General features: G+C 49.6%; 1 protein-coding gene across 4 annotated transcripts in view; it reads right to left on the bottom strand.

Moving 5' to 3' along the window:
* Window positions 1-24,818, bottom strand: part of smarca2 (SWI/SNF related BAF chromatin remodeling complex subunit ATPase 2) — a 57,716-nt gene extending 32,898 nt beyond the window's left edge. Inside the window, exons 1-18 of one of the 4 annotated variants that reach the window (XM_080498853.1) lie at window positions 24,697-24,818; window positions 23,325-23,353; window positions 22,788-23,026; window positions 21,366-21,495; window positions 19,992-20,384; window positions 19,097-19,198; window positions 18,742-19,018; window positions 17,899-18,025; window positions 16,793-16,966; window positions 14,171-14,344; window positions 11,335-11,505; window positions 9,032-9,082; window positions 8,447-8,577; window positions 7,520-7,577; window positions 7,286-7,377; window positions 5,793-5,940; window positions 224-387; window positions 63-129 (exon numbers count right to left, since the gene is read on the bottom strand). In XM_080498853.1, coding sequence (XP_080354979.1) covers window positions 63-129; window positions 224-387; window positions 5,793-5,940; window positions 7,286-7,377; window positions 7,520-7,577; window positions 8,447-8,577; window positions 9,032-9,082; window positions 11,335-11,505; window positions 14,171-14,344; window positions 16,793-16,966; window positions 17,899-18,025; window positions 18,742-19,018; window positions 19,097-19,198; window positions 19,992-20,384; window positions 21,366-21,495; window positions 22,788-23,015 — 2,487 coding nt within the window. In that variant the 5' untranslated portion in view covers window positions 23,016-23,026; window positions 23,325-23,353; window positions 24,697-24,818. Of the gene's footprint in view, window positions 1-62; window positions 130-223; window positions 388-5,792; window positions 5,941-7,285; window positions 7,378-7,519; window positions 7,578-8,446; window positions 8,578-9,031; window positions 9,083-11,334; window positions 11,506-14,170; window positions 14,345-16,792; window positions 16,967-17,430; window positions 17,462-17,898; window positions 18,026-18,741; window positions 19,019-19,096; window positions 19,199-19,991; window positions 20,385-21,365; window positions 21,496-22,787; window positions 23,027-23,324; window positions 23,354-24,696 lie in introns of those variants that run through there. The other 3 variants (XM_080498855.1, XM_080498854.1, XM_080498856.1) reach the window with 3 other exon arrangements.
* Between the last annotated feature and the right edge of the window lie 577 nt (window positions 24,819-25,395).

The following is a 25,395-nucleotide window of genomic DNA, read 5'->3' as shown; positions in this document are numbered from 1 at the left end:
ACGGCGGGCGTGAAAAAACAACAACAACAACAACAACAACAACCACCAGTACACGTTCCCACCTTGTAAGAAATCTTGACGATGGACGGCGCCCACTTGTCCAGCTCGTACACCCAGTTGGACAAAGTCCTGGAACCCAGAGAACAAGTTCCAGAGTTAGAAGGAACGTGGCGTCTTCGCTTGGAACGGTTGCCGTGGCGACGTGACGTGACGGGGCACTGACGAGAGCGGGACGATGATGAGGTAGGGCCCGTTCAGCCTCTTGTGCTCCATCAGGTAGGTCAGCAGGGCGATGGTCTGGATGGTCTTGCCCAGACCCATCTCGTCCGCCAGGATGCCGTTCAGGTTGTTGTTGTACAGCGACACCATCCACTCCAGACCCTGGATCTGTGCAGGACGGGACAGACACACATCAGACTGCTGGGGACGACGTGCAGGGAGGACGAGATGGAGAGGACGAGATGTAGAAGATGACATGCAGAGAGGACAGGATGTAGAGAGGACGAGATGTAGAGAGGACGAGATGTAGAGAGGACGAGATGTAGAGAGGACGAGATGTAGAGAGGACGAGATGCAGAGAGGACGAGACGCAGGGAGGATGAGATGTAGAGAGGACAAGATGTAGAGAGGACGAGATGTAGAGAGGACGAGATGTAGAGAGGACAAGATGTAGAGAGGACGAGATGTAGAGGACGAGATGTAGAGGATGAGATGTAGAGGACGAGATGGAGAGGACGAGATGGAGAGGACGAGATGGAGAGGACGAGAGAGGACGAGATGTAGAGGACGAGGTGGAGAGGACGAGAGAGGACGAGATGTAGAGGACAAGATGTAGAGGACGAGATGGAGAGGACGAGATGGAGAGGACGAGATGTAGAGGACGAGATGTAGAGGACGAGATGTAGGGAGGACGAGATGTAGAGAGGATGAGAGAGGACGAGATGTAGAGGACGAGAGAGGACGAGATGGAGAGGACGAGAGAGGACGAGATGTAGAGGACGAGATGTAGAGGACGAGATGTAGAGGACAAGATGGAGAGGACGAGATGGAGAGGACGAGATGTAGAGGACGAGATGTAGAGGACGAGATGTAGAGGACGAGATGTAGAGAGGATGAGAGAGGACGAGATGTAGGGAGGACGAGATGTAGAGGACGAGAGAGGACGAGATGGAGAGGACGAGAGATGACGAGATGTAGAGGACGAGATGTAGAGGACGAGATGTAGAGAGGACGAGACGGAGAGGACGAGAGAGGACGAGATGTAGAGGACGAGATGGAGAGGACGAGATGTAGAGGACGAGATGTAGAGGACGAGATGTAGAGAGGACGAGATGGAGAGGACGAGAGAGGACGAGATGTAGAGGACGAGATGGAGAGGACGAGATGTAGGGAGGACGAGATGTAGAGGGGATGAGAGAGGACGAGATGTAGAGGACGAGAGAGTACGAGATGTAGGGAGGACGAGATGGAGAGGACGAGAGAGGACGAGATGTAGGGAGGACGAGATGTAGAGGACGAGATGTAGGGAGGACGAGATGTAGAGGACGAGATGTAGAGGACAAGATGTAGGGAGGACAAGATGTAGAGGACGAGAGAGGACGAGATGGAGAGGACGAGATGGAGAGGATGAGAGAGGACGAGATGTAGAGGACGAGATTGAGAGGACGAGATGTAGGGAGGACGAGATGTAGAGAGGATGAGAGAGGACGAGATGTAGAGGACGAGATGTAGGGAGGACGAGATGGAGAGGACGAGAGAGGACGAGATGTAGGGAGGACGAGATGTAGAGAGGACGAGATGTAGAGGACGAGATGTGGAGGACGAGATGTAGAGAGGACGAGATGTAGAGGACGAGATGTGGAGGACGAGATGTAGAGAGGACGAGATGTAGAGAGGACGAGATGTAGAGGACGAGATGTAGAGGACGAGATGTAGAGGACGAGATGTAGAGGACGAGATGTAGAGAGGACGAGATGTAGAGGACGAGATGTAGAGGACGAGATGGAGAGGACGAGATGGAGAGGACGAGATGTAGAGAGGACGAGATGTAGAGGACGAGATGTAGAGGACGAGATGTAGAGGACGAGATGTAGAGGACGAGATGTAGAGAGGACGAGATGTAGAGGACGAGATGTAGAGAGGACGAGATGTAGAGGACGAGATGTAGAGAGGACGAGATGTAGAGGACGAGATGTAGAGAGGACGAGATGTAGAGGACGAGATGTAGAGAGGACGAGATGTAGAGGACAAGATGTAGAGGACGAGATGTAGAGGACGAGATGCACGGAGGACGAGATGTAGAGGACGAGATGCAGAGAGGACGAGATGCAGAGAGGACGAGATGTAGAGGACGAGATGTAGAGAGGACGAGATGTAGAGGACGAGATGTAGAGGACGAGATGTAGAGAGGACGAGATGTAGAGGACGAGATGTAGAGGACGAGATGTAGAGAGGACGAGATGTAGAGAGGACAAGATGTAGAGGACGAGATGTAGAGGACGAGATGCACGGAGGACGAGATGTAGAGGACGAGATGCAGAGAGGACGAGATGCAGAGAGGACGAGATGCAGAGAGGACGAGATGTAGAGAGGACGAGACGCAGGGAGGATGAGATGTAGAGAGGACGAGATGCAGAGAGGACGAGATGTAGAGGACGAGATGTAGAGGACGAGATGCACGGAGGACGAGATGTAGAGGACGAGATGCAGAGAGGACGAGATGCAGAGAGGACGAGATGTAGAGGACGAGATGTAGAGAGGACGAGATGTAGAGGACGAGATGTAGAGGACGAGATGTAGAGGACGAGATGTAGAGAGGACGAGATGTAGAGGACGAGATGTAGAGGACGAGATGTAGAGAGGACGAGATGTAGAGGACGAGATGTAGAGAGGACGAGATGTAGAGGACGAGATGTAGAGGACGAGATGTAGAGAGGACGAGATGTAGAGGACGAGATGTAGAGGACGAGATGTAGAGAGGACGAGATGTAGAGAGGACAAGATGTAGAGGACGAGATGTAGAGGACGAGATGCACGGAGGACGAGATGTAGAGGACGAGATGCAGAGAGGACGAGATGCAGAGAGGACGAGATGCAGAGAGGACGAGATGTAGAGAGGACGAGACGCAGGGAGGACGAGATGTAGAGAGGACGAGACGCAGGGAGGATGAGATGTAGAGAGGACGAGATGCAGAGAGGACGAGATGTAGAGAGGACGAGACGCAGGGAGGATGAGATGTAGAGAGGACGAGATGCAGAGAGGACGAGATGTAGAGAGGACGAGATGCAGAGAGGACGAGATGTAGAGAGGACGAGATGCAGAGAGGACGAGATGTAGAGAGGACGAGACGCAGGGAGGATGAGATGTAGAGAGGACGAGATGCAGAGAGGACGAGATGTAGAGGACGAGATGTAGAGGACGAGATGCACGGAGGACGAGATGTAGAGGACGAGATGCAGAGAGGACGAGATGCAGAGAGGACGAGATGTAGAGGACGAGATGTAGAGAGGACGAGATGTAGAGGACGAGATGTAGAGGACGAGATGTAGAGAGGACGAGATGTAGAGGACGAGATGTAGAGGACGAGATGTAGAGAGGACGAGATGTAGAGAGGACAAGATGTAGAGGACGAGATGTAGAGGACGAGATGCACGGAGGACGAGATGTAGAGGACGAGATGCAGAGAGGACGAGATGCAGAGAGGACGAGATGTAGAGGACGAGATGTAGAGAGGACGAGATGTAGAGGACGAGATGTAGAGGACGAGATGTAGAGAGGACGAGATGTAGAGGACGAGATGTAGAGGACGAGATGTAGAGAGGACGAGATGTAGAGAGGACAAGATGTAGAGGACGAGATGTAGAGGACGAGATGCACGGAGGACGAGATGTAGAGGACGAGATGCAGAGAGGACGAGATGCAGAGAGGACGAGATGCAGAGAGGACGAGATGTAGAGAGGACGAGACGCAGGGAGGATGAGATGTAGAGAGGACGAGATGCAGAGAGGACGAGATGTAGAGGACGAGATGTAGAGGACGAGATGTAGAGGACGAGATGTAGAGAGAAAATTGCAGGCTGCCACTTTAATTGCATCCTCGCGTTCAGAAAGGGACAAAGTTTACTAGAAAGCGAAGCGGAGCCGCTGCATAATGAGCAGCAGAGCAGCAGAGCAGCAGAGCAGCAGAGCAGCAGAGCAGCAGCAGAGCAGCAGCAGAGCAGCAGAGCAGCAGAGCAGCAGCAGAGCAGCAGCAGAGCAGCAGAGCAGCAGAGCAGCAGACAAGCTGCTCTCCTGCTGCTCCTTGCTAGAAGCTCTCTGTTATTCGTTGTTAGCGACGGCTTGAAGGAGCAGGAAAGAAAAGAAAAGCTCAATCTACCCGGCGTCTCTCCACGGAGCATGAAACCCTCTGCTTGTGTGTGAAGGAGCTAATTACATGCTTTCCCATTGTGTGTGGGGGGGGGGAGGGGAGGGGAGGGGGGGGGGCATTGATCTCATTGTCACTGTGGCTTTTTATGTGGCGGCCGATGGCGGCGAGGCGGGAAGAAGAAAGGAAAAATGAAAAGAAGACGTCAATGTTAGCGACGGCTTGAGAAGAAGAAGAAACAATCAGTGAGAAAAGAGTGTTTGAGGAAAAGGGAGGAGGGAAGAGACCAATTACAAGATGTCTGTCAGAGGAAACTCATTCCTGCAGGAGCCCCCGAACCGGGGGGGGGGGGAGGGTGGAGGGGGGGGGGTGGGAGTGGGGAGCGAGCTGAGGTTTGATCCAATTATCAGACTCAAATCCTTCCCTGTTCCCCCCCGGCGGCCGTTTGTTTACAGTGGAGACCCTGCGGACCGCCGTCCAGCTCCCGTCTCCATGGCAACGGGTTCCCAAACCACGACAAGGTTCCTCGAGAACGGCAGAGACGTTAAAAAACGGTGCAGTTCGCCGGGGACTTCGCTATTTAATTACCAAAAAAAAAACACAACCAGCAGCGTCACCACGACTTCTGTGTGTTTGCATTTTCGGCCACTTCCGTGTAAACGGGCATCTTTTTCACAACGTTGTCGTGAAAACAGGAAACTTTTCTGACGCCAAAAAAAAAAAAAAAAAATGCGGCTTAATGTTGCTCTGCCAGAAATAAAATCTTTGAAATCGACTTCCTCTAAACGGTGTCGCCACTCATCTCCAACGACAGCCGATAGGTTCGCTAACGTCTAAAAACGCCACCTTGGGAAACCTGCCGCAAGGGATTCTGGGAAGGCGTCTTGCACGTTCATTAGGATTGACATCAAAGCTCACGTTACTTAAAAGTGTCTTTGTTCTGTTATTTCCCTGCTGTGCAGCACTTCTGGCTGGTTACGGATCTACATTGTGTTGGTCTATACTTCTACTTACATGACTCGGCTCATGTATGATGAAAGGAATGATGAAAGGAAAACCTAAAGAGGTTTATAAAGCTTTGCGCACAAAGACGCGATCAGAGTGACGAGCTGCTGATGAGCTTTCATTAGAATGCATTTCTAGCAGCAGTTCTCACTGTTCAACTCTTGTCGAGATGATTAATTACTTGAAGGACTGTTCGTCACTTCAGATTTCAGACCGAGCTCGGAAAGTTTTTCAAAAAAAAAAAAAATATAAAATAAAAACCCTCCTGAAAGCGTCAAACTGAAGAGGAACTGAATCAATCAACACAGTGGAAGTGGTTCTGAACGGATGTTCTAATACAGCAGATGGGCAGGAAGCGAGCTACTCTGAGGTGTGTGTGTGTGTGTGTGTGTGTGTGTGTGTGTGTGTGTGTGTGTGTGTCCACCTGGTAGTGTTTGAGCATGCCGTTGATGAGGAGTGACGACTGCTTCTCCACCCTCTCGATGACGGCGTGCGCCACGCCGTAGTACGACTGGGAGTTGGTCTGGTCCGTGGCCACGCCGTACTCGTCGTCCACGTCCTGCTTGGCCGACCTGAGAGAGGACGAGACGCAGAGGACGAGATGTAGAGAGGACGAGATGTAGAGAGGACGAGATGTAGAGAGGACGAGAGAGGACGAGATGCAGAGAGGACGAGACGCAGGGAGGATGAGATGTAGAGAGGACGAGATGTAGAGAGGACGAGATGTAGAGAGGACGAGATGCAGAGAGGACGAGACGCAGGGAGGACGAGATGTAGAGAGGACGAGATGTAGAGAGGACGAGATGTAGAAGATGACATGCAGAGAGGACAGGATGTAGAGAGGACGAGATGTAGAGAGGACGAGATGTAGAGAGGACGAGATGTAGAAGATGACATGCAGAGAGGACGAGATGTAGAGAGGACGAGATGTAGAAGATGACATGCAGAGAGGACGAGATGTAGAGAGGACGAGATGTAGAGAGGACAAGATGTAGAGAGGACAAGATGTAGAGAGGACGAGATGTAGAGAGGACAAGATGCAGAGAGGACGAGATGTAGAGAGGACGAGATGTAGAGAGGAAGAGATGCAGAGAGGACAAGATGTAGAGAGGACGAGATGTAGAGAGGACGAGATGCAGAGAGGACAAGATGCAGAGAGGACGAGATGTAGAGAGGACGAGATGTAGAGAGGACAAGATGCAGAGAGGACGAGATGTAGAGAGGACGAGATGTAGAGAGGACGAGATGCAGGGAGGACGAGATGCAGGGAGGACGAGATGCAGGGAGGACGAGATGTAGAGAGGATGAGATGTAGAGAGGACAAGATGCAGGGAGGACAAGAGAGGACAAGATGTAGAGAGGACAAGATGCAGGGAGGACAAGAGAGGACAAGATGTAGAGAGGACGACCACCTCTTTATTGATCTGAGTCGGCAAATAAATAAAGTCACATGACAGAGAGTCCAACACTGGTTTATAGTTTAACTGTAGGCAGTGTGAGACAGACTGAGACAGTGAGACAGTGTGAGACAGTGTGAGACAGACTGAGACAGTGAGACAGTGTGAGACAGTGAGACAGTGTGAGACAGTGCCAGAGTGGGACATTGAGAGACGGAGACAGTGCAGGAGTGTGACATTGAGAGACAGAGACAGACAGTGCCGGAGTGGGACATTGAGAGACGGAGACAGTGCCAGAGTGGGACATTGAGAGACGGAGAGAGACAGTGCCAGAGTGGGACATTGAGAGATGGAGACAGTCCCGGAGTGGGACATTGAGAGACAGAGACAGTGAGAGACAGTCCCGGAGTGGGACATTGAGAGACAGAGACAGTGAGAGACAGTCCCGGAGTGGGACATTGAGAGACAGAGACAGTGAGAGACAGTGCCGGAGTGTGACAGTTGGAACGTGAGACGATACTCGAGGATGTGCTTGGCAGCCGTCACATTGGGGTCGTTGGGACCGGCGGTGGTCTTCTCCTCGCTCTCCGCCTTGGCCGCCTCGTCTTCGTCCTTCCAGAGAAGAAGACACACAGAGCAGAGTCACTCACACACACTCACACACACACACACACACACACCAGCCAGCCAGCCAGCCCGTGTGCAGCTGCTGCCCCCTGCTGGACGTGAGAGACAGACGTCTCATGTGACCCACCTCCTCCTCAAACTCTGAGCCGCTCTCCTCGCTGTCGGACCGCGGAGCCACCTCGTACCTGGTTTAACGGAAGACATGGACACGGTGTAAGCCAGAGACATCCACACTGTGGTCTGTGATTGGCTGAGAGTGGAGAAAGGGGGCGGGGCCATGCAGTGTCTTGTCTCGGTGGAGGTTCTGTTTAGTAATGAAGCGGCTGTACGGACCAGAAACTGGTCTGGCGGGACACTAGAGTAGTAAACCTCAGTGACTAAAGTAACTTTAAAGTAACTTTAATCTGATTGCTGGTTTGGAAACACGTTACAGACTATTAGTTACTGAAAAACGTGGTCATATGAGAGTGACGTGTTAATTGTAAGGAGGTGGAGTTCGGAGGTTTGTCTGCACATTGTCCCCTCAAATCCCTGAGATTCGGCCGCTGTGTCCCAAAGGGACAAGCGATGAGTCATAAAGCACCAAAGGGACCAGCGACGAGTCATAAAGCACCAAAGGGGACAAGCGATGAGTCATAAAGCACCAAAGGGACAAGCGACGAGTCACAAAGCACCAAAGGGGACAAGCAACGAGTCATAAAGCACCAAAGGAACAAGCGACGAGTCATAAAGCACCAAAGGGGACAAGCGATGAGTCAAAAGGCACCAAAGGGACAAGCGATGAGTCATAAAGCACCAAAGGGACAAGCGACGGAGTCATAAAGCACCAAAGGGGACAAGCGACGAGTCATAAAGCACCAAAGGGACAAGCGACGAGTCATAAAGCACCAAAGGGGACAAGCGACGAGTCATAAAGCACCAAAGGGACAAGCGACGGAGTCATAAAGTACCAAAGGGACAAGCGATGAGTCATAAAGTACCAAAGGGGACAAGCGATGAGTCATAAAGCACCAAAGGGGACAAGCGATGAGTCATAAAGCAGAGTCCTGCTCACCCGGGGTTCATCTCTAGCCACGCCTCCAGCTGGCTGGACTTGGGGGCGTCCGTCCCCTGCAGGACTTTCCCCGTCTCCGTCTGGATCACCTTGACCGGCAGCTCACTCATCTGGCTGCTCTCGTCCATCGGCTGCAGGGGGACACAAGGCGGGGGGGGGGGGGGGGGGGGGGGGGGTCAGCCGGAAACAGTCCACCTCCGTGTTCCGGTCCGGTTTTGACAATGACGTTCAGAATGCTTTTTTGCAGATAATTTTGGGCAATATTGAAATCAGGATCATGGTTCCTATGGCGACCAGCTGCAAACAGGATGTGGAAAATGCAGTATTGTAGCAGGAACCAGTGCTACGCTAACGCTCTCTCTCTCTCTCTCTCGCCCGTCACATGACCTGGCATCACTTGTGAATTCTAGTCAGACATGTTGTTTACTGCTGAAGCATTTGGGTTTTTTTTGTTCTTTCTTCACATGTTTTGACAGTTTGTGATGTTAATAAACGTCTTGTTTCGTCGTAGCTTTGCAAACTAAGCAACAAGTTTTGGGAGCAGTTAAGTATTTTCATCACACTTTACTCCGCTCCAGTACAAACCTCTCCGTCGGGTCCAATAGCGCTGGTGCCTTCTCCGTCTCCCTCCACCTTCTGCAGAGGCAAACACACGAGACACACACGACTCAGCCGGGCTCTACTGAGCATGTGCAGGAGATCTGACGTCCATCGACCATCAACACCGAGCAGTTTCAGAAAGTTGCGTTTTTCCGTCGTACAACAGACTTTTTTCTTTTTTATAAACAAACCAAAGACTGAATTAAATCTGAAAATCTCTCAAACATATATCAAATAGAAACCGTTTACATGCAGATCGAGTCGGAACCTTTTCAAAAGCTTTCGACCGCCGCCGTCGTCTAAACGAGCTGCTAGCGTCAGTAGCTTCTAGTTCTATAGGTCTATGGCCCGGCTCCTCCTGCTACTAGCGTCAGTAGCTTCTAGTTCTATAGGTCTATGGCCCTGCTCCTCCTGGTGCTAGCGTCAGTAGCTTCTAGTTCTATAGGTCTATGGCCCTGCTCCTCCTGGTGCTAGCGTCAGTAGCTTCTAGTTCTATAGGTCTATGGCCCGGCTCCTCCTGGTGCTAGCGTCAGTAGCTTTTAGTTCTATAGGTCTATGGCCCTGCTCCTCCTGGTGCTAGCGTCAGTAGCTTCTAGTTCTATAGGTCTATGGCCCTGCTCCTCCTGGTGCTAGCGTCAGTAGCTTTTAGTTCTATAGGTCTATGGCCCTGCTCCTCCTGGTGCTAGCGTCATTAGCTTCTAGTTCTATAGGTCTATGGCCCTGCTCCTCCTGGTGCTAGCGTCAGTAGCTTCTAGTTCTATAGGTCTATGGCCCGGCTCCTCCTGCTACTAGCGTCAGTAGCTTCTAGTTCTATAGGTCTATGGCCCGGCTCCTCCTGCTACTAGCGTCAGTAGCTTCTAGTTCTATAGGTCTATGTGCCTACTCCTCCAGGTGCTAGCGTCAGTAGCTTCTAGTTCTATAGATCTATAGCCCTGCTCCTCCTGCTGCTAGCGTCAGTAGCTTCTAGTTCTATAGATCTATAGCCCTGCTCCTCCTGCTGCTAGCGTCAGTAGCTTCTAGTTCTATAGGTCTATGGCCCTGCTCCTCCTGCTGCTAGCGTCAATAGCTTCTAGTTCTATAGGTCTATGGCCCCGCTCCTCCTACTGCTAGCGTCAGTATCTTCTAGTTCTATAGGTCTATGGCCCCGCTCCTCCTACTGCTAGCGTCAGTATCTTCTAGTTCTATAGGTCTATGGCCCTGCTCCTCCTGCTGCTAGCGTCAGTAGCTTCTAGTTCTATAGGTCTATGTGCCTACTCCTCCAGCTGCTAGCGTCAGTAGCTTCTAGTTCTATAGATCTATAGCCCTGCTCCTCCTGCTGCTAGCGTCAGTAGCTTCTAGTTCTATAGGTCTATGGCCCTGCTCCTCCAGCTGCTAGCATCAGTAGCTGCTTCTAGTTCTATGTTCTATAGGTCTATGGTCCTTCTCCTCCTGCTAGCGTCAGTAGCTTCTTGTTCTATAGGTCTATGGCCCTGCTCCTCCTGCTGCTAGCGTCAGTAGCTTCTAGTTCTATAGGTCTATGGCCCAGCTCCTCCTCCTGCTAGCGTCAGTAGCTTCTAGTTCTATAGGTCTATGGCCCTGCTCCTCCTCCTGCTAGCGTCAGTAGCTTCTAGTTCTATAGGTCTATGGCCCTGCTCCTCCAGCTGCTAGCATCAGCAGCTGCTTCTAGTTCTATGTTCTATAGGTCTATGGTCCTTCTCCTCCTGCTAGCGTCAGTAGCTTCTCGTTCTATAGGTCTATGGCCCAGCTCCTCCTCCTGCTAGCACCAGTAGCTTCTAGTTCTATAGGTCTATGGCCCTGCTCCTCCTCCTGCTAGCGTCAGTAGCTTCTAGTTCTATAGGTCTATGGCCCCACTCCTCCTGCTGCTAGCGTCAGTAGCTTCTAGTTCTGTAGGTCTATGACAGAGCACATAGAACTTTAGAAGTAGATGCCTGCTCATAAACCTGTATATAACTCTAGTTCTTTGTTGTATTTGGCACGAGCCGGGGTTTTACAATCTCCCCACTCTGGGACACGTGTTTAACAAAAAACAACAACAACAAAAACAAAAAACAAAACAAGTTTTCACGCTTCTAAAAGCGCAGAATGTGGACGCCAGGTGAAGTTCAAGCTCACAGATATTGTAATCATTTACGTTCACGATGCTATTTGTTAGATTCCACATCAAAGTAGGTCTCAAAGTTACAAAGACGTTCCTTTGTGGCTTCAAAGACGCCACCCTTTCTTGAAAGCGGCCCAGGTCGACTTTGCCTGAAAAGCGTCGGAGCGTGAGGTGAGGAGAGGCGGCGCACCTTCTTCTTCTTCTTCTTCCTCTTCTTCTCCTTGGCGGCCTGCGCCGCCTTGTGCTCGTACACCAGCGTGGTGAGGTTGGCCACGTACTCGTCCGTCTGCTGCAGCAGGTAGGCAAGGCGCTTGTCCTTCTTCTGGTCGATCAGCTTGCGGTAGCCCTCCTCGTCCTCCGCCTGGACACACAACGGCAGACTCACACCCTTTCAAACTAAAAGCGACCGGCGGGTCGATTCATGTTGGACCCAGGTCTGACTGACTCGTACTGGACCACACTGCCATCTGGTGGTGGGGAGGCTCCTGAACCCGGTCCAGTGCACAGAAAAACGTATTTTAACAGAAAACGTTTCACTACAACTACAAAATGGTACTTACTGGTACTTTATGAAAGCTTCTTACTAATACTGGTACTTTATGAAAGCTTCTTACTAATACTGGTACTTTATGAAAGCTTCTTAGTAATACTGGTACTTTATGAAAGCCTCTTACTAATACTGGTACTTTATGAAAGCCTCTTACTAATACTGGTACTTTATGAAAGCTTCTTACTAATACTGGTACTTTATGAAAGCCTCTTACTAATACTGGTACTTTATGAAAGCCTCTTACTAATACTGGTACTTTATGAAAGCCTCTTACTAATACTGGTACTTTATGAAAGCTTCTTACTAATACTGGTACTTTATGAAAGCTTCTTACTAATACTGGTACTTTATGAAAGCTTCTTACTAATACTGGTACTTTATGAAAGCTTCTTACTAATACTGGTACTTTATGAAAGCTTCATACTAATACTGGTACTTTATGAAAGCTTCTTACTAATACTGGTACTTTATGAAAGCTTCTTACTAATACTGGTACTTTATGAAAGCTTCTTACTAATACTGGTACTTTATGAAAGCTTCTTACTAATACTGGTACTTTATGAAAGCTTCTTACTAATACTGGTACTTTATGAAAGCTTCTTACTAATACTGGTACTTTATGAAAGCTTCTTACTAATACTGGTACTTTATGAAAGCTTCTTACTAATACTGGTACTTTATGAAAGCTTCTTACTAATACTGGTACTTTATGAAAGCTTCTTACTAATACTGGTACTTTATGAAAGCTTCTTACTAATACTGGTACTTTATGAAAGCTTCTTACTAATACTGGTACTTTATGAAAGCTTCTTACTAATACTGGTACTTTATGAAAGCCTCTTACTAATACTGGTACTTTATGAAAGCTTCTTACTAATACTGGTACTTTATGAAAGCTTCTTACTAATACTGGTACTTTATGAAAGCTTCTTACTAATACTGGTACTTTATGAAAGCTTCTTACTAATACTGGTACTTTATGAAAGCTTCTTACTAATACTGGTACTTTATGAAAGCTTCTTACTAATACTGGTACTTTATGAAAGCTTCTTACTAATACTGGTACTTTATGAAAGCTTCTTACTAATACTGGTACTTTATGAAAGCTTCTTACTAATACTGGTACTTTATGAAAGCTTCTTACTAATACGGGTACTTTCACTTCTTTACCTCCTTCAGCATCGATCGTTGGATTTTCTCCAACTTCACACTGTTCCCTATTTATTTATTGTTTATATATGTGAGTGTGTATATATATATATGTATATAGACTAAGTTCCTACAAGTTACTAGAAGTTCCTAGAAGTTCCTACAAGTTACTAGAAGTTCCTACAAGTTACTAGAAGTTCCTAGAAGTTACTACAAGTTCCTAGAAGTTACTAGAAGTTCCTAGAAGTTACTACAAGTTCCTACAAGTTACTAGAAGTTCCTACAAGTTACTAGAAGTTCCTAGAAGTTCCTACAAGTTACTAGAAGTTCCTACAAGTTCCCACAAGTTCCTAGAAGTTACTAGACGTTCCTAGAAGTTCCTAGAAGTTCCTACAAGTTACTAGAAGTTACTAGATGTTCCTAGAAGTTCCTACAAGTTACTAGAAGTTACTACAGGTTACTACAAGTTACTAGAAGTTCCCACAAGTTCCTATAAGTTACTAGACGTTCCTAGAAGTTACTAGAAGTTCCTACAAGTTACTAGAAGTTACTAGATGTTCCTAGAAGTTCCTACAAGTTACTAGAAGCTCCTAGAAGTTACTAAAGGTTCCTAGAAGTTACTAAAAGTTACTAGAAGCTCCTAGAAGTTACTAAAGGTTCCTAGAAGTTCCTACAAGTTACTAGAAGCTCCTAGAAGTTACTAAAGGTTCCTAGAAGTTCCTACAAGTTACTAGAAGCTCCTAGAAGTTACTAAAGGTTCCTAGAAGTTACTAAAAGTTCCTAGAAGCTCCTAGAAGTTACTAAAGGTTCCTAGAAGTTCCTAGAAGTTTCTAGAAGTTACTCTTTTCAACCGACACCTCAGTTATTCTCCTTTAACGCCTCTTAAAGAACCTAATCTGATCTAATCTAATCTAATCTAATCTGATTTAATCTAATCTGATTTAATCTAGTCTAGTCTAATCTAATCTGATTTAATCTAATCTAGTCTAATCTGATTTTATCTAATCTGATTTAATCTAGTCTAGTCTAATCTAGTCTAATCTGATTTTATCTAATCTGATTTAATCTAGTCTAGTCTAATCTGATCTAACCTAGTCTAATCTGATTTTATCTAATCTGATTTAATCTAGTCTAGTCTAATCTAATCTGATTTAATCTAATCTAGTCTAATCTGATTTTATCTAGTCTAATCTAATCTGATTTTATCTAATCTAGTCTAATCTAATCTAGTCTAGTCTAATCTGATCTAATTTAGTCTAATCTAACCTAGCGTGATCTAAGACGCGGGTTTGGCTCCTCCCCCTCGCGGTGTGGCTCCGCCCCTCACCATCAGCCTCCTCATCCTCTCCTTCTCGATGCGCTCCGTCTCCTTCTTCTGCTCGCGCTCAGTGTTGGTGTGCCAGGTGGCCACGGCCCTGGTGAGCTTCTGCAGCTTCCCCGACACCGAGCGGTGGAACTCCTTGAAGTCCTTGGCGTGTTGCAGGATACTGTTCAGGTACTCCTGCAGCGGGGGAGGGGGGGGGGGGGGGGACACACTGTAAGGTACTCCTGCAGCGGGGGGGACACACACTGTAAGGTACTCCTGCAGCAGGGGGGAGACACACACTGTAAGGTACTCCTGCAGCGGGGGGGACAGACACTGTAAGGTACTCCTGCAGCAGGGGGGAGACACACTGTAAGGTACTCCTGCAGCGGGGGGGGGACAGACACTGTAAGGTACTCCTGCAGCGGGGGGGGGGGAGACACACTGTAAGGTACTCCTGCAGCGGGGGGGGAGACACACTGTAAGGTACTCCTGCAGCGGGGGGGGACAGACACTGTAAGGTACTCCTGCAGCGGGGGGGGAGACACACTGTAAGGTACTCCTGCAGCGGGGGGGGACAGACACTGTAAGGTACTCCTGCAGCAGGGGGGAGACACACTGTAAGGTACTCCTGCAGCGGGGGGGACACACACTGTAAGGTACTCCTGCAGCGGGGGGGGGGGGAGACACACTGTAAGGTACTCCTGCAGCGGGGGGGGACAGACACTGTAAGGTACTCCTGCAGCAGGGGGGAGACACACTGTAAGGTACTCCTGCAGCGGGGGGGACAGACACTGTAAGGTACTCCTGCAGCGGGGGGGACAGACACTGTAAGGTACTCCTGCAGCGGGGGGGACACACACTGTAAGGTACTCCTGCAGCAGGGGGGCGGACACACTGTAAGGTACTCCTGCAGCGGGGGGGGACAGACACTGTAAGGTACTCCTGCAGCGGGGGGAGACACACTGTAAGGTACTCCTGCAGCAGGGGGGGAGACACACTGTAAGGTACTCCTGCAGCGGGGGGGACAGACACTGTAAGGTACTCCTGCAGCGGGGGGGACACACACTGTAAGGTACTCCTGCAGCAGGGGGGGGGGCACACTGTAAGGTACTCCTGCAGCGGGGGGGACACACTGTAAGGTACTCCTGCAGCGGGGGGGACAGACACTGTAAGGTACTCCTGCAGCGGGGGGGACAGACACTGTAAGGTACTCCTGCAGCAGGGGGGAGACACACTGTAAGGTACTCCTGCAGCGGGGGGGACAGACACTGTAAGGTACTCCTGCAGCGGGGGGGGACAGACACTGTAAGGTACTCCTGCAGCGGGGGGGGACAGACACTGTAAGGTACTCCTGCAGCAGGGGGGAGACACACTGTAAGGTACTCCTGCAGCGGGGGGGACACACACTGTAAGGTACTCCTGCAGCGGGGGGGAGACACACTGTAAGGTACTCCTGCAGCGGGGGGGACAGACACTGTAAGGTACTCCTGCAGCAGGGGGGGAGACACACTGTCAGGTACTCCTGCAGCGGGGGGGGAGAGACACACTGTCAGGTACTCCTGCAGCGGGGGGGGGGGGGGGGAGACACACTGTAAGGTACTCCTGCAGCAGGGGGGGAGAGACACACTGTAAGGTACTCCTGCAGCGGGGGGGACAGACACTGTAAGGTACTCCTGCAGCGGGGGGGACAGACACTGTAAGGTACTCCTGCAGCAGGGGGGGACACACACACTGTTAAAGGACCACGTGTGGACGTCTTTGTCCCTCGGGAGCATCTTTCAAAAACACCTATTTTCAATGGGACGTTACAAAAATTCTCCCTTTTCAATTGAAAACGTCGTCGTGTAAACGGAGCCTGTTTGGTAAATCTGTCCTCCGGTGTTTCCTCCAGGTCGTCAGCTGAGTCGTGGGGAATTAGCACATTTCACATTGTTTTTCTCAAAAATAAACATTTGCTCTCACAGCCGCAGAGTAATCGTGTATAAATACTCGTTATGGAAGAAGAACTGTGCCGTCAGATTCTGAATTCGAATTTCTAACTCAAGCTGTTGAATTTCAAGTACGTAGCTTTATTTTTGCTTCTGATTTTTTTCTACAAGTTCCTAGAAGTTCCTACAAGTCCCTAGAAGTTACTAGAAGTTCCTACAAGTCCCTAGAAGTTCCTAGAAGTTCCTAGAAGTCCCTAGAAGTTCCTACAAGTGCCTACAAGTTCCTACAAGTACCTACAAGTTCCCAGAAGTTACTACAAGTCCCTACAAGTTCCTAGAAGTTCCTACAAGTCCCTAGAATGTTCTACAAATCCCTAGAAGTCACTAGAAGTTCCTACAAGTCCCTAGAATGTTCTACAAATCCCTACAAGTCACTAGAAGTCACTAGAAGTTCCTACAAGTTACTAGAAGTTCCTACAAATTCCTACAAGTCCCTACAAGTGCCTAGAAGTTCCTACAAGCCCTAGAATGTTCTACAAATCCCTAGAAGTCACTAGAAGTCACTAGAAGTCACTAGAAGTCACTAGAAGTCCCTACAAGTTGGAGGAAACCAGGTGAAGCTGTCCGCCATGAGAACTAACTACGCCCACGTCACCCTGAGGACACCTTCAGCTCCCCGTCCCAGAGAAGCGTCCAGCAGTACAAGTTTGTCCACCTGGTGCTTCTGCCGCCTCTTCTTCTCCTGCTCCAGCTTCTGCTGCTTCTCCAGCTTCTCCGTCATGCGCGCCTCCCGCAGCGTCTGCCGCTTGCTGCGCCGGTACGCCTTGGAGTTCAGCGCCGTCTCCAGGGTGGTGTCCCTCCGCATGCAGGCCACCACGTCCTGCCTCAGCTGGGGACGGGGACGGACGGGGACAGGCGGGGACAGATGGGGACGGACGGAGAGGGCGGGGACAGACGGGGACAGATGGAGACAGGCGGGGACAGATGGGGAAGGATGGAGACAGGCGGGGACAGATGGGGAAGGATGGAGACAGGTGGGGACAGACGGAGACGGACGGGGACAGAAGGAGACAGACAGAGACGGACGGAGACAGTGAGCATCTGCTGAGTCGACACTTTGATTCATTTAGAAAAAGGAAAGAGTACTGGTGGAGTACTAGTGTAGTACTGGTGTAGTACTGGTGCAGTACTATTGTAGTACTAGTGCAGTACTAGTAGTACTAGTGTAGTACAGGTCGTACCTGGCACTGGAAGTTGAGCAGCCTCAGGGCCTTGAGCTCCACTGGTACTAGTGCAGTACAGGTGTAGTACAGGTGTAGTACCAGTGCAGTACTACTGTAGTACAGGTCGTACCTGGCGCTGGAAGTTGAGCAGCCTCAGGGCCTTGAGCTCCACTGGTACTAGTGCCGTACTAGTGTAGTACCAGTGCAGTACTGGTGCAGTACTAGTGTAGTACTACTGTAGTACCGGCCGTACCTGGCGCTGGAAGTTGAGCAGCCTCAGGGCCTTGAGCTCCACTGGTACTGGTGCAGTACAGGTGTAGTACTGGTGTAGTACTGGTGGAGGACTAGTGGAGTACTGGTGCAGTACTAGTGTAGTACCAGTGCAGTACTAGTGTAGTACCAGTGCAGTACTACTGTAGTACAGGTCGTACCTGGCGCTGGAAGTTGAGCAGCCTCAGGGCCTTGAGCTCCACTGGTACTGGTGCAGTACAGGTGTAGTACTGGTGTAGTACTGGTGGAGGACTAGTGGAGTACTGGTGGAGTACTGGTGCAGTACTAGTGTAGCACCAGTGCAGTACTACTGTAGTACCGGTCGTACCTGGCGCTGGAAGTTGAGCAGCCTCAGGGCCTTGAGCTCCACCGTGGCCTTGGTCCTGAGGTCCGGAGGAAGAGAACCCGGCAGACTCTCCAGCTCCTGGATCCGGTGGGCGATCCGGGCCTGCAGCCTGGAGAACACTGCTCTTAGTGACGCTTCTGGCTTTTCACAATAAAGTTCACCGTGTCACTGAAACTGATCCTCCACCAACCAGGAGTTTCAACACTGAAAACTGAAACTTCTTTTTCTCTTCAAGCTGCCCCCCCCCCAACCCTCATGGTACCTGTACCCCCCCCCACAGTACCAGTACTCCTCCCACCACCACACTACCTGTACCCCCCCCCCCATCACCACGGTACCTGTACCCTCCCCCACAGTACCAGTACTCCTCCCACCACCACACTACCTGTACCCCCCCAATCACCACGGTACCTGTACTCTCCCCCCACCACCACGGTATCTACACCCCCCCACCACCGTACCTGCCCCCCCCCCTCACAGTACCTGTACCCCCCCCCCCCCCCCCCCCCTTCACGGTACCTGTACCCTCCCCCACAGTACCAGTACTCCTCCCACCACCACACTACCTGTACCCCCCCCATCACCACGGTACCTGTACTCTCCCCCCACCACCGTACCTGCCCCCCCCCCTCACAGTACCTGTACCCTCCCCCACAGTACCAGTACTCCTCCCACCACCACACTACCTGTACCCCCCCCATCACCACGGTACCTGTACTCTCCCCCCACCACCACGGTATCTACACCCCCCCACCACCGTACCTGCCCCCCCCCCTCACAGTACCTACACCCCCCCCCACGGTACCTGTACCCCCCCCACAGTACCTGTACTCCCGCTCCTGCAGGATCCCCACCGGGTCCAGGCCCTGGGGCTTCTGGACCGGGGCGATGCGGCTCTGCTTCTGCTGCATCTGGAGCAGGGGCGCCGCCTGCTGCCCCGCGGGCTGGGGGCCGGCCGAGCCGCCCGGGGGGGGCCCGACGGCGGGGGGGGCGACGGGGGGGCCGGGGCCGGGGGCGACCTGGGGGGGGACGGGGGACGGCCGGCCGCCGGCGACGGGGACGAGGTGCTTCTGCGGGTTGGACTGACCGTCGACGCCCGGACCTGGACAGACCTGGTGTTTAGAGGACGGGGGGGACGGCGGGGGGGACGGGAGAGGGGGGGGGGGGGGGGTCCACCTACCGTCAGGCCACGGCTTGGGACCGGTGCTCTGACTGTGTCCCTGCAGGGCCGGAGCCGGGACGGGGCTGGACTGGGGGCCGGGCAGCGCCGCCATGGGCAGACCTTCCAGGACGAGACGGTAAAGGGAAGTGAAGCTCTTTGATCTCTACAAGAAAACTTTATTAACAAGAACACTTTGACAAAACTGAGTGCTGACGTGTGCCGAAGTAAAACGGTGCCGTCAAGATTCTGAATTCCAATTTCTAACTCAGAATTGTTTTTTACCGTGGAAATCAGACTTTGAATTTTAAAAGCGGTCAAATTTCAAGTATGTAGCTTTTTTTTTTTTTTTTTGCTTCCGATTTTTTTTTCAACATCTAAAAATATTCAGTGTGTAAAAATTCAACGTGTCTAAAAATTAAGGTGCAAAAAAAGTCACCAGTATCTGGATCTCAGGATTAAAACAATTTGTCATCGTCTGGAAATTGTTTTGACTTTACGTGTCTAAAGTATCACTTCACATAAATTGGACACCTTTATTGTGAAAGGTGTTGCATTATGTCATGTGACCTCCACAGACGCATTCATTAATTCTGACCGAGGGCGGTTTTAAAAGTAATTTTTGCCGATCTAGTGTTTTTAGATCAGCCTCTGTCAGTTTTCATATTTATACTTTAAAAAAAAACAAAACATGGCGGCCGGATTAGATCCTCTGGCGGACCGGTCCTGGGCCCCGGACCGGTTCTGGGCCCCGGGGCCACATGTTGGACACCCCTTGCTTTACCGTGTCTCGTGATTGACGAGGTCACAATCGGAACCCCGGCCTCTGGTTCACGTCTCATTTCAGATCTACTCCAATGTTATAAAACTGCCGAGTCGTCGCCATTCATGTTCCGGGGCGCAGCGTCGTTCCTACCTGGAGGCCTGTTGAAGGGGCCGGCGCTCGGCGCCTGCTGGTGCTGCTGCTGCTGCTGTTGCATTGTGGGTAGACTCCTCTTGCCCTGAACGGCCAGCTGCAGGTTCTCGGGCAGCGGCTGGCCCCGGCCCAGGATCTTGTAGGCCAGGATCTGGGCCCGGAGCTGCTGCAGCTGCACGGGGCTGAAGGCCGACGGGCCCCGCGGGCCCTGCTGGCTCATGGCGGACATGTTGGACATGTTGGACATGTTGGACATGCCGGCCTGCGGGTCCATGGACATCATGGGGCTGGGCTGAGGGGCGGGGATGTGGGGCGGGGTGGGGCCCCCTCCCGACAGGGGACTCGACGCGTGATCGTGGACCCCCATCGGGGACGGATGAGGAGACAGGTATCCTGGAGCAGGCACAGAGAGACTGTTGTAACACGTTGAATAGGTACCGATACCAGACCCGATACCGATACCAGACCCGATACCGATACCAGACCCAATACCGATACCAGACCCAAAACCGATGCCAATATCGATACCAGACCCGATACCGATACCAGACCCAATACTGATGCCAGACCCAATACTGATACCAGACCCAATACCAATACTAGACACAATACCGATACCAGACCCGATACCGATACCAGACACAATATCGATACCAGACCCGATACCGATACCAGACCCAATACTGATACCAGACCCAATACTGATGCCAGACCCAATACTGATACCAGACCCAATACCGATACTAGACTCAATACTGATACAAGACTCAATACTGATACAAGACCTAATACCGATACTAGACCCAATAATGATACTAGACCCAATACCGATACTAGACCAATACTGACACTAGACCCAATACCGATACTAGACCCAATACCGATACTAGACCCAATGATGATACTAGACCCAATACCGATACTAGACCCAATGATGATACTAGACCCAATACCGATACTAGACCCAATGATGATACTAGACCCAATACCGATACGAGACCAATACTGATACTAGACCCAATGATGATACTAGACCCAATACCGATACTAGACCAATACTGATACTAGATCTAGACCCAATACCGATATTAGACCCAATACCGATACAAGACCCAATACCGATATTAGAACCTAAAAAGAACCGACAGGCCATAAAGATAAAAACACTTAAAGAAGGAACTCAGGCCTGGATGTGACCAGGACTCTTCTAGAGGATCTAGATCTACACGCAGCCCCGTTACACCGAACACGAATGTTTGGACCAAAATAGCTAAAGAAGAGCAGATTTAAGACGTCGGGAGGCAGAGAGGCTCTAGAAGTTCCGACCGGGGTTTAAAAGCGGGACCCTCTGTGGTCCAGGCAAAGAGCCGGTACCTTGACTGTGCTGGTCCAGGGGGCTCTGGGGGGGCCCCATGCCGCTGTGCAGGGTCCTCATGCCCACACCCTTCATGTGGCCGTAGTGCATCGCCTCCGCCATCGACTTGTCGTTCAGGCCCTCCATCGGCTGGAGACAGGAAGCCAAGTTAAACTCTTTTAATGCTACAAGGCCTGGTGTCCTGGAGTTCCATTACGGGAACCGGTGACGGCGCCCACTAGTGGCACAACACTCGAACTACACCCCCTTTTTCAACGTTTCCACACTTTTCTGAAATGTAAAATGATGTGCTTTAATGGAAAAATCAGATAAACTTAGGCCCAATCCCAATTCAACTTTGTACCCCTACCCCTAAGCCCTCCGCCTACCCCTCCAAAATGAGGGCAAAGGCAAAGGGGTAGAAGTTTGTTTCCACATCAAGGAGAAGAAATAGATGGAGACGTGGATTACTTATAATCCAAATAAATATTTCCTCGTTCACCATGTGAAAGCGGAGGAGCTTCCTTGTTTGCTCGGGGGGGGCCTGTTTTCAACTCCCCTATTAGAAGACTATGGAACTCTACAGTGTAATAATAATGTTATAACCACCGTTTCTACCGAACAAAGACACATGGAAGCTACGTACGAAGCTACGTACGGCCGCGGTACTGTCGCTCTTACTAGTATAAAACAACAGGTTTATAGAACTTTAGAAGCGTATATATGTGAATCTTACTAGTATAAAACACAACAGGTTTATAAAACTTTAGAAGTATATATGTGAATCTTACTAGTATAAAGCACAACAGGTTTATAGAACTTTAGAAGTGTATATATGTGAATCTTACCAGTATAAAACACAACAGGTTTATAGAACTTTAGAAGTATATATATGTGAATCTTGCTAGTATAAAACACAACAGGTTTATAGAACTTTAGAAGTATATATATGTGAATCTTACTAGTATAAAACACAACAGGTTTATAGAACTTTAGAAGCGTATATATGTGAATCTTACTAGTATAAAACACAACAGGTTTATATAACTTTAGAAGCGTATATATGTGAATCTTACCAGTATAAAACACAACAGGTTTATAGAACTTTAGAAGTATATATGTGAAATGCGAGTCCTCCTACCCCTCTGTTTAAAGTGTGCATCTGGAAACGCTCCGTTTAGAGGGGTGAACAGCCCTCCCCCTCACCCCTCCCCTTCTGAACAGTAGTGAAATGGGACACCCCTTAGACTCTCTTGAACGTGCAATTCAAAGGGGGAAGGGGAAGGGCTAAGGGGTAGAATTGGGATTGGCCTTATTCTACTTTGTTGAATTGTTCTGATTATTCCTGGGGGGGGGGGTAATTATTCCTGGGGGGGGTTTTTTGGGGGGGGGTTAAATAAAAACCTGTCAATACTGCAGTTTTAAGAAGAGAACCACGCTACCTTGTGCATGGGGTACATGCCGTCCTGAGAGTAGTCGCTCTGGCCCTGCATGCCGTGGGGGGCGTTGGGGGTCCCCGGGCCGGGGCTGGGGCCCATCATGCTGTGAACCGAGCCCGGGGACGGGTCGGGTCCGGGGCTGGGGCCGAGGATGGGCCCCGGGGACAGGCCGGCCCCGGGGGAGGGGCCGGGATGGGACATTCCACCGGACGAGTCTGAAGGGGTGGACATCTACCGCGGGACTGGAGACACAAACCAGCAGTACCGTCAGCTGCATAATCTGCATCGTCAGCATTTATACATGTACTTTCATTACTGACATATATATCACCTGCCTGTATTTTGCATGTGTGTGTACATTAGTGTATATAATTCAAATGAGTGTAGTAACAGGTGTTTATATCTGTATTTTGTATATCTTTTGCATGTTTAATCATCTTGAACATTTCTATATTAATACTCCAGTCAGATTATTGTATATTTTTCAAAGTAGAGTGTTTATTTTTTTGGTGTATGTGTATAATGTATATTTTTGTTTACCTTTCTCGCTGCTGTAACAAGCAAATGTCCTGGTTGCGGGATGAATAAAGCATAATTGAATTTTAATTCCGTCAGTCGTCAGAAAAACAAAAGTAGAACAAACAAAACTAAATTGTAAAACTAATCAGCTGAACGTCACCGAGGCTCTAGATAATGAAACACACAATTTAAACTAATACTACAACTTTTCTAATACTACACACAAGTCTTACATACAGTTTATACACGCACGTCAAACAAACGTACACATGAATGTACATAATATTAATAAAAATCTAATCTATATCTCACCAATTCCATTTTAAATACAAAATACAGTGTGGTGATATTTGAATTAATAATATTCTCTATCACAATATATACTTTTTACTCTGATTATTAAATATTAATATCTATTTTTTTACCATTATATAAATATTGCTGCTGTCCGAGGTAAAAACTGTTGCTCTTCTTTCCTATACTTACTAAAGATATATAATTTAAAAGGTTTTAAACTGGTTCATGTTGCGGTTTTGTTTTATTTCTGCCTTCAGGCAGTTTTATGGTTTAACCCTGATTTAATCTAACGTCTGGAATCAAACTATTGATTAGAAATTAATTCATGTCAGGGCCTGCTTTCAGGGTGACAGTGTGTGTGTGTGTGTGGGGGGGGGGGGGGGGGGGCATGTACACACACACACACACACTGCAACAGATACCAAACGTGTAATAACACCAGTTAAAAACAGAACAAATATAAACAAATATAATAATATAATCGGTGTGAGAGTCCCTCCAGGACCGGTTCTGATTGGACCAGCCCCCCCCCCCCCCCCCCCCCACACACACACACACACACACTGTAACAGATACCAAACGTGTAATAACACCAGTTGCAAACAGAACAAATACAAACATATATAACAATAACATATATATGTTATTATCATATATATAATAAAACCAACACGACAGGCTGACATGTGGGAACGAGAGGCCGGAGGAGAGGCTCGTTTCTCGGCGTGAGAGTCCCTCGAGGACCGGTTCTGATTGGACCGTGGTCCCCCCCCCCCCACACACACACACACACACACACAGCCTAAAAACACCAAAGTTACGACCAAAGTCACGCCGCTGACACGAACTCGTCGCGGCCCCCCGCGGCTCCACTCGCCCCCCGCGTCGCGCGCCTCCTCGCGCGGCGTCGCCGACCGGAGGAATCGAGTCGTTTTGTCGCTCGATCGTTTGGGGGGAACTTTGCTAACAAGCTAACTGGGCTAACGGGGCTAACGTAGCCCGCTAAGCTAGCCCGCACGGTAACGCGCCGCGCGAAGGGCGTCGCCGTGTCCGCTGCTTGTCACCGCCGGGTGTTGTTGTTGTTGTTGTTGTTTACCTTGCGGCCGAACTCAGACTGCGCTCGATTCGAGGGAGTTCTTAACAATGTATCTCGGAATTAAAAAAAATTAAATAAAAATGACGGCTGTCCAGAAGTTGACTCCCCCTCCGTTGTTGTTCCTGCTGACATGTTTGGCTTTCTCTGATTCGTCACTGTTGCCGGAAGTCCCGCCCGCCGCCGCCAGCGATTGGTCGAGGCGCGCGTCGGTCTACGAGGCTCGCTGTGGTGGGCGTGTCCGCGCCCCGCGGCCACAACTTTGGACCTGGTCGCTCGTCTTCAACTTTATTATCGTAAAACAACTGAACGCACAATGAAATTAACATATTTAATGTTGTTAAAGGAAAATTAAAGTTTGTCCTTCCCGCCCTGCAGCTGTGACACTTTATACAAATCTAAATACACACTGCACTTTGTAAAATCCATCACTGGACCCTCGTGACGCAATGTGCGTTATTCTTTTATTCATTCTGCAAAGAATAATATGATGTCTGGTGTATTTATTTATATTAATCACCTCAGACACTTCCATTATTTTTATTGTTTTAGGTGCGTGTCTTCAATGTGTTTTAATGTCATGCATTGTGTATTTTGAAATACAATACAGTATTTATCATCATGCAAATGTCAAATTATGTTTCACTTACCTTATGTATTTTATTATTGTTTGTGCTGTTAAGGCTTCTTAGTCCTTATTAT

This window comes from Blennius ocellaris, assembly GCF_963422515.1.
Source record: "Blennius ocellaris genome assembly, chromosome: 7".
Lineage (NCBI taxonomy): Eukaryota > Metazoa > Chordata > Actinopteri > Blenniiformes > Blenniidae > Blennius > Blennius ocellaris.
Note: the sequence above shows the minus strand (reverse complement) of the source record. Positions and strands in the feature narration are given on the sequence as shown.